General features: G+C 55.0%; 2 protein-coding genes across 2 annotated transcripts; one reads left to right on the forward strand and one right to left on the reverse strand.

Moving 5' to 3' along the window:
- Nucleotides 1–692: 692 nt before the first annotated feature.
- GUCA2B (guanylate cyclase activator 2B) lies at nt 693–3894 on the forward strand. Its single transcript, XM_060118991.1, has 3 exons — nt 693–785; nt 1928–2114; nt 3833–3894. The coding sequence occupies exons 1-3, from the start codon at nt 693–695 to the stop codon at nt 3892–3894; spliced, it is 342 nt and encodes a 113-aa protein (XP_059974974.1).
- Nucleotides 3895–5811: 1917 nt separating this feature from the next.
- GUCA2A (guanylate cyclase activator 2A) lies at nt 5812–7345 on the reverse strand. Its single transcript, XM_060119004.1, has 4 exons — nt 7271–7345; nt 7083–7144; nt 6248–6351; nt 5812–5876 (listed from the first exon to the last, which is right to left on the reverse strand). The coding sequence occupies exons 1-4, from the start codon at nt 7343–7345 to the stop codon at nt 5812–5814; spliced, it is 306 nt and encodes a 101-aa protein (XP_059974987.1).
- Between the last annotated feature and the right edge of the window lie 1588 nt (nt 7346–8933).

Consider the following 8933-nt stretch of genomic DNA (forward strand, 5'->3'; position numbering starts at 1 on the left):
TCAAGGCAGGTGCTCTTTCCTCCATACTGGGGCAGGCTATTGGCTTCTGAAAGGCACCGACAGGTGAGATGGACAATACCTGGCCTGAGTGTACCCTTCACCATGGGAAATGGCAGGCAGAGACAGGTTGAGGGCCTGGGCAGGGACTGATCCGAAAGATGGTCCTTAAATAGAACTGGGGAGAGGGGAGTGGGAGAGACATGGGTCTGAGGGCATGGAGAACTCTGAGGTCAGCCATGTATCTGCCCACCTTACCCTGGACCAACCTGTCTGTCTGCCCCTTTTGACCTGAGAAAGAACCCTCGTCTGAGCTGGGTCAGATGCCTGAGGACCTGCTCTGCTATCGACTAGCTCTGTCACCTGGGACAAGGCCCTTTACCTCTGGAGCCTCACTTTCCCTGTCTGTGAAATGGCCTCCCTCTCACCCCTCTTGCTCGCTGTCTTGTTCACAGGGCAGGCGCTTAACACTGCATCATGCTCCGGTGTGCTCTGGGCCTCCTTACCTCTATCATCCCCAACCCCTTTCCCGGGAATGGGCTCTGGGCTTGTCAGGATGCCAGCCAGCTGTCAACCCCACCCTGGCTGGCCAGTTAATGAGTGACCAGGGAGTTGGAACCCGGCCTATAAAGACCTGCCAGCTGGGGAAGCAGGTGGGAGCCTGGTGGATGGTGGCGAGACACAGAGGGAACGAGATGGCTCACAGGGCAGTGTCAGGGCTGCTGCTGTGGGGGGTTGCTGCGGTTTTCCTGGTACTGCTGCAGGGCGCACAGTCAGTCTACATCCAGGTTTGTCCTGAAGGTCCCCATGGTGAGAGGCTGGGATGGAGAGGGAATGCTGGACAATTCACTGAGGATAGCTGAGGACCCAGGGCTCAGCCCAACACCCCATCACAGCCCAGGGACACAGCTGGTGGGGGGCGGGGAGCAGCTGGGATGCCAATGGTGGCTATGATGGTGATGATAATAACAATAAATTATGGTCGTTCAGCATTGCTCTCCTCAAATGCCCCTCTCAGTCAGGGTTCAGATGTGGAGCAAGACGTGATCCCTGCCCTTGAAGAGCCCAGAGGGCAGGGAGACTTCTTTTATGCTCCCACAACTCTCTGCATTCACCCATGTATGGGGAGGAGGGCGGAGGGTCACCAGAAAAAGTTGCCCTGGCTGGTAACTCGAGCTGACATTGCAGGATGAGCAGGAGGTAGCCAGGCACAGAGGTCACCGACTGCTCCAGACAGAGGGCACAGCATATGCAAAGGCCCAGAGAGAAGACAGCAGGGAATCTGGGTCTCCTTCCAGGGCAGCTGTGAGACTAGGAGTCTCCTGGAAACAGGGCCTGCCTGTGGGGGTGGCAGGTGGCCGCTGGGCTCCTGGGTGGCACATTCCTGACTCTGGGCGGGGCCTCCTTGGGAAGGAATAAGGGAATCCTGGGGAGCAGTGTCAGCTTCCCTCTGCAGCCTTGGCTTTGGAGCCCAGCTGGCTAGACTAGGCATTGCCATCATTTTGCCATGTCAGTTCAAGGGCAATCAGGCAGTTATCAAGGGTGCCCTGGGTACCAGGCACCAGAGAGCAGTGGAGTTTGATTATCTCCATTTGTCAGATGAGGCTCAGAGTGGGGAAGAGATGGTCAGCCAGTCAGGAAGAGCTGGGATTTGAACCGAAGTCCCCCGGCCTTCAAAGTCCACGCCTTGAACCAACGTGCTCCATGGCCCTACTCGACCTCATCTCCCAGTTAGCCTGTGACACAGGGGTGTGAAGTGCCAGGCATCACCTTCCACGCAGGCAGTCTTCCAAGTGTGACCTTGACTTTCCCACTCTGTGAGAACACGGAAGCTCTGCGGGGCCTGGGGAACCCTGGTTTCTTGGCAGTGCCCCACCCCCTTCCTGCTCAGGTTTTGATGCCCTCCCATCTCCTCTCCCTCCTCCCCCAGTACCAAGGCTTCCAGGTCCAGCTGGAATCGGTGAAGAAGCTGAATGACCTGGAGGGAAAATGGACGCCCAGCCCTGACCTGAGAACCCATAGCCCCCAGCCCTCCGTGTGCTACCACCCGGCCCTGCCACTGGACCTCCAGCCCATCTGTGCCTCTGAGGAAGCGGACAGCATTTTCCAGGCCTTGAGTGAGTCCCCCGACCCCTGGCAAGCCTCCTACCCCTCATTCTCTCTCCTCCCCACACCCCAGCTCCTTTACCTCATGTGGTTTCTGTTAAACACCCAGTGGCTGAGAACAGGGAGATTCAAGAAACTCAAGCCCCTGGCCTCCCCAGTTGGGGCACTGAAATCAGGCATGCCAGGAACTCCTTCAGTCCCCAGCAACCTGGATCAGCCTACCTCCAAGACTACACAGATTGGGGGGAAGGGGACACAGGAAACGGACCCATAAAAATGACTGCAATGCAGTGGGATGATGGGGGAGGCACAGTGGGGACACGGGAGAGAGATGGCTCACGTCCACAGTGGCATAAGTGTTACTGAGTCCAACCGCACGACAGGCCAATAAATCAGAGACGAGGTGTTGAGGCATGGAATACAACTTTATTTGGAAAGCCAGCAGACCGAGATGATGGCAGACTAAGGTCTCCAAAAAACCATCTTATCAGGGTTTGGATGCCAGTTTCTTTTATAGAACAGAGAGGGGGAGGAGATGAGGAAGTAAAGTAAAAAGGCCATAAGTTTTGCAAATGTCCCTTGGAATGGCCAGCCTCTGGGAGGGGATGTGTTCATTTCTTCTTTCTTGCAGCCATCCCCAGGGTGGACAGGGTCAGGATGCTTCCCTGAACAATAGCACTTTGGTTTAACATTCAGGCAAAGGGGCGGGGTTCCCCAAGGCAGGCCATTATGTATAGACAGTACCCTTTTAGTGAACAAAAGCAGCGGAAAGAAAAGGATAAAGTAAAGAAACAACAGATCCAACATGTAGTCAGATTTGGCTCTTCCCTGTTACATAACGGGATCTGAAAAGTTTCCAAGACGGGGTGACATCTAAGCTGAAATGTGAGGGATGAAACAGCTGGCCAGGAGAATGCGGCAACTGGCTAGTATTTTTTTTTTTCTTTTTTTCTTTTGATTTTATTGGAGTATCATTGATTTACAATATTGTGTTAGTTTCAGGTGTACAGCCAAGTGATTCAGTTATACATACACATCTATTCATTCTTTTTTAGATTCTTTTCTCATATAGGTTATCACAGAATATTGAGTAGAGTTCCCTGTGCTATACAGTAGGTTCTTGTTGGTTATCTATCTTATATATAGTAGTGTGTGTATGTTCATCCCAAGCTCCTGATTTATCCCTCCCCCTCCACTCTTCCCATTTGGTAACCACAAGTTTGTTTTTGACATCTGTTAAGTCTTTCTGTTTTGTGAATAAGTTTATTTGTAACTTTTAAAAATTAGATTCCACATGAGTGATAGCATAGGATATTTGTCTTTCTCTGACTTACTTCACTTAGTATGATCATCTCTAGTAGCTAGTATTTATTGAGCACCTACTAAGTGCCAGGCCCTGGGTCAATCCCTTTGCCTGCAAGCTCTCCTCACAACCCCTCTGTCAGGCTGATAGTCGAGCAGGCAGGAAAACTCAGGCACAGAGTTTAAGTGACTTGCCCAGGCACTGCTAGGAGGACAGAACCTGGGACTTGAGCCTAAGCTGCTCACACTTCTTCTAAACTTTCTTGCTCTTAATCTATGAGAAGGATGCCAGACCCCTGCCTCAAATCCTGGCCCTTGCCTCAAATCCTCTCAGAAGCAGGCTTTCTCTGGCTGCCTGGTCAGTGGCTCCTTGGACCACAAATGTTTCAGGTTCAGGTTCAGCTGACCAGTTTTCTCCTCTACCCAGGGACCATTGCTGCTGACGACTGCGAGCTGTGTGTGAATGTTGCCTGTACTGGCTGCCGCTAAGATGGCCTGGGTGCCCTGAGCCCACCCTGGACACCATGCACCCCCCCCCAGCCCACTGCCTTCACAGCACCCACCCCCATCCAGGCTCTGGGGGTCCCCGCCACCACAGTCATCCCCGCTCCCCACCCTGCCCTGCAGGGTCCAAGCCGCTGGATCTGGCACAAAGCAGTTGGACCCACGGTTGGAGGAGAGTTTGGCCCCTGAGGCAGCCCTGCTGCTGAATAAAGATTCCCCACCTACACACAGAGTCAGGCGTGCATTTGTTCATCCCCAGGAGCCATAGGCAGAGCTGCCTAGGAAGCCGGGTGGGTTGGACTCCTGAGTCAGGCATTTTCCTGGTTTCCTCGCCTGAGGAGTTGCTCTATTTCATATCGAAGGAGTGAGGCTCTGGATGGAGATGAGTCACCCATGATCACAGGGCTGGGAAGCCACAGAGCACCCAGATCCATCTGACCGCCCAAGCTGAGCTCAAGTCCTGGCCCAGCTGCAGAGCCAGAGCTTCTGTGCTCCTGATGGCGCTGGGGGGAGGACAGGGGGGGCTCCCTCCTGCAGGTGGGACTGCGGTGGGGGGGTGGTGGAGGGAGGAACCACGTGGTGCCCCTTCGGGGCTGATTTTGCCCCTGGGCCTGCCTGAGTTCACCTTGACCCTCCTTCTTGGGCTCCCCGGGACTGCCTGGCCAGTTCCATATGGAAGGCCTTCCTTCACTCTCTCCATCCTGGTGGCCCTAAGGAATATTAATAATACCAGCATCTATTGACCATTTGCTATACCCTAGGTACTGTTCTAAACTCTTTGTAGGTATTAACTCACCGAGTCCTCACAAAAGTTCAGTGAAGCAGGTACTATTCGTATTACCTTTACGAATGAGGAGACCCAGGTACAGAGAGAACTAATTAGTCCAGGGTCACAGGCTCAGCAAAATGGCAAAGCAGGCTTCTTCCCAGGAAGTCTGGGCCAGAGTCTATACTCTGAACCATCATGTTACCATCTCCCGGTGACTCCAGGCCCCAGCTGCAGACCAGGGCTCGAACCCATGTCCCCTGCATTAGCAGGCAGATTCTCAACCACTGTGCCACCAGGGAAGCCCCTGTATTACCTCATTTAATCTTCACTCACCCCTATGAAGTGGGGGAGAGAACAAGCTAAGTAACCTGCCCAAAGTCACACAGCTGGTAACAAGCAGTGCCTGGACTGACACCCAGAGAGTTTGGCTCCAGAGTAGGAGCATTAAATAATTCTACCCCACCACCCATCTCATCAAGCACCCCTGCAACCCTGGGAGGAGGGATCTCCCAAGAGATCAGGGGTGAGCAGGGGTGAGGGGAGCAGAGGACATAGTGAGAACTATGGCTTGGGGTGTGGGCCCTGGGGGGAGGGCAGGAGGCAGTGCTGAAGTGGTCAGGACGGGGCCAGATTCTGAGGCCCCTTGAACACTCTCCAGCCAGGGGCTGATCTCATAGCCCCTCAGTGCTTGTGTTGGTCATCCAAACCAGCACAGGAGCTCACATGTGGCTTAGGGATCATGAAAGAAAAGCAGAAGTTCCACCTCCTCCACTGGTGGTCGTTGATTCAAGTCTCCTCGGTGTCTGTGAGTGGGGGGCAGTACCGATGCTGGCTTAGCAGGAAGAGCAGAGTTCTTGCACTTAGCACATTAAACCCTGAGCTGGCGAGGGCAGGGTAGGCATCCATAAAGTGGGATGAAAGAAGGAATGAAAGCAACATCAGGAGGACTCTGGAATCTGGTTTATGAGCCGCGGGTGGGGGTGGATCTTGGAAAGCACCGCAGCTCGGATGCGGGAAAGGGCTGGGCCTCCCCAGGCTGCCCTCTCGTCACTCCTCCATTCTGGGTAGGTGGAGCTACGGGGAGGGGGGGCGGCCTGCGGGGGAGGGACAGAAGGTAGCGAGCACCCGCCGTCCTAGCATCCAGCACAGGCAGCGTAGGCACAGATCTCACACGTGCTCGGATCCTCGGCGATGGCCTCTGGACAGGAGAAAAGGGGCCCCGTGAGAGCAGCTTCCTCTGCCCAAAGCTCCCGCCCTCCCTTGAGCCAGAGTTTGAACATCCTCCACCCAGGAGAAACCCAGGCCTGTCCTCTCGGACCAGCGGCGCTTTCCACCCCAAACCAGGACACAAGTACTGCAAGCCAGCCAATCAGGGCGGAGAGCCTACCCAGAAAGGCGTTACAGCTGAGACCAGACAAACCAGGACGCACAGCAGACGGCTTAACAGATCCCTTAACCAATCAGAGCAGAACTCATCCTCGGAATCCCACCAATCAGAACACATCTCTCCTTCAAGTGCCACCAATCAGGGAATTCCTGGGCCCCTCCCTTCAGAGAGGGGTTACTCACCGAGCCTCTCCAGGATCTCCTGGCCGCTTCCCCGAGGACTGCCCCCTCTCCAGCCCCGGTGGCACTCAAACAGTGTTTGCAGCACACGGGAGCCAGGTGCTCCACTGCGGGGCAATATGAGGTGGTCAGAGTTCAGATCCAGACACTGGGCTTGAATCCTGGTTTTGCTCTGCGACCATGGACAGGTCATTACACTCTGGGATCCTAGGGTCTGCCTGTTATATGAGGAATGGAGAAGACAGATGTGAAGCGGCAGGGACACAATAGGTGCCTATTAGTGGGAGCCACTGATTTTTAGGGAGAGGCACAGAGCTGGGACCAAGGCTCAGGCATCCTGAATCCACGTGGCTGTGCCCCAGGTGTCTTCACCCTTGCCTGAGAGCAGTGTGGGCTGATCCCCTGGCCCCCGGCTCCAGCCTGCTGCCTGGCTGATGTTTGAGAAGCAGTAAAAGGCCTCCCGGGGCCTGGCTGTGATAGAATGGGGCCCCCGATGAGTACCAGGCTGGCCTACGGCTGGGATCCACACCGATGGGCACACCCTTCCGTCAGGACCTCCAGGCTGTCCAGGTGATTCCTGAGACCCAGGCCAGGGCTTTGGCTGAGGAGGAAGGTCTGGAACTGAATCAAGCTCCTTCACTTCCCAACCATGTGCCCATGCCCAGTTACAGAATCTCTCTGAGGCTCTATTTGACTCCTCTGAAAAATGAGACTAATAATCCCTCTTGCCACGGTGATCCTGGCGTCGCAGTGACATACTGGAGGAACCTGGTCATGGCAGGCACTCTGTAAATTGGCTAATCACCTGCCTTTCCCAAATTGTTTCTCTTTTCTTTACCTGATGTTCTTTCTCCAAGTTTGAAGAGGAAGGTGTAGGAGGAAGGACTGAGAAGGGAGTCCCTGGGGAAGAGTCAAGCCTTAGACATACCCCCCACTCCGTCCCCAGAGGGGTGCTCTATCAGGGGACAGGCCCTGGGCCCTGGACATAGAGAGCCACCTGGGCCACAGTAGGGACAGAGAATTTACCTTCACGGTGACTCCCCCTGCTAGGGCGGCCCAGGCCCCAAGGAGGCACAGTGCAGAGAGAAGGAAGGTGTTCATAAGGAGGCACAGTGCAGAGAGAAGGAAGGTGTTCATGGCAGCAGCGCCTAAGAGAGAAGAGTGCTTGGTTCTGGATGCCAGGGGAAAACCGTGGGACTTTTAAAGAGGGCAGGGTTCCTGAGTAACCCAGGAGTCTTTGCCAGTGTTTCATCTGCTTGCTTGTCAACTTGACCCTAATCAGATAAGGCTCAAGACAGCCCTGGCCCGTAAGAAATCAGTCGGGGGAGGCAGTCAGAGCCCCAGCCCCTCCCTGGGCTCCCACTTTAACCCACGGCTGGCTGGGTCCTGCATTCAGGACCAACCACTCACACCCACTGATGGCTCTGGGCCAGGCCATGCACCAGGGTGGGGCTGCAGACCCAGCCCAGCCCTTAAAGAGGGAGGACCAGTGGCAATGCAGGGTGATTCGGGGGAGTGGGTGGGCATGAGGAATGGAGGGGCCATTCAACCAGCCAAGGGGCGGGGCAGTTCAAGAAGCTTTCCCAAAGGAGGTTTCGAGAATGGGTAGAAATTTTCTTAGAGAAGGGGCTGAGGGTAGAAGGCCATTTCTTGCAGAGGATACTACATGTGAAACAGCAGGGAGGTGAAACAGGCCTGGAATAACCAAGGAAATGTGAGTAATTCAGCCTGGGGGGAGGAGGAGGTTGCCAGGGGGCTTCAAGTGCTAAGAAATGAGATTACCAAGGCAGGCGTTGTGACTTTGAGGAAGGACTCAGCTCTGCCATCCACAGGCCTGGTTCGAGTCCCATCTACTGCCCCATTCCTATGTGTGTGAATCTGGACAAATTGTTTCCCTCTCTGAACATCGGGACCCCTTGTATCCTCTCTGGGGACCAGTATAATAATACGTACCTCGTGGGGTTATTTTGAGAATTAAATGAGGTTATAAAAATGCTTACCTCGGGCTTCCCTGGTGGCGCAGTGGTTGGGAGCCTGCCTGCCAATGCAGGGGACACGGGTTCGAGCCTTGGTCTGGGAAGATCCCGCATGCCGCGGAGCAGCTGGCCCCGTGGGCCACAATTACTGAGCCTGCGCGTCTGGAGCCTGTGCTCCGCAACAAGAGAGGCCGCGATAGTGAGAGGCCTGTGCACCGCGATGAGGAGTGGCCCCCGCTTGCCGCAACTACAGAGAGCCCTGGCACAGAAACGAGGAGCCAACACAGCCATAAATAAATAAATTAAAAAAAAATGCTTACCTCAATGCCTGGCATACAGAAAGCACTCAGTAAAAGATCCTTCAGTTATTCTTACTTTGATCGACAGCCACAACAGCGTCTGGCCCCCATTGGCCCCTCTGGAGACCACCTGCCCATCTGAGCCACAGCCTGTTCTCATCCGGTGCTGGGCCTGCTGTCCTGCCTGTCCTGCAGCCTCAGGTCATCCTTGGATGTGCTCCCCCCACTCCCTCCTGATTCCCTTGCCCCCTGCCCCTCTAACCATCCCCCCCACCCCCTGCCCGCACCATGTCCCTCCTCTTCCTGCTCTGCTTCCCCCAACTAACTCACTCCAATCTCCCCCACCCTGGCCTTTCCTGCCAGGCTCAGCTCTCCCAGCATCCCTGCCTTTGAATATGCTACTCCATCTGCCTG

Source organism: Mesoplodon densirostris, chromosome 2 (assembly GCF_025265405.1).
Source record: "Mesoplodon densirostris isolate mMesDen1 chromosome 2, mMesDen1 primary haplotype, whole genome shotgun sequence".
NCBI classification, from domain to species: domain Eukaryota; kingdom Metazoa; phylum Chordata; class Mammalia; order Artiodactyla; family Ziphiidae; genus Mesoplodon; species Mesoplodon densirostris.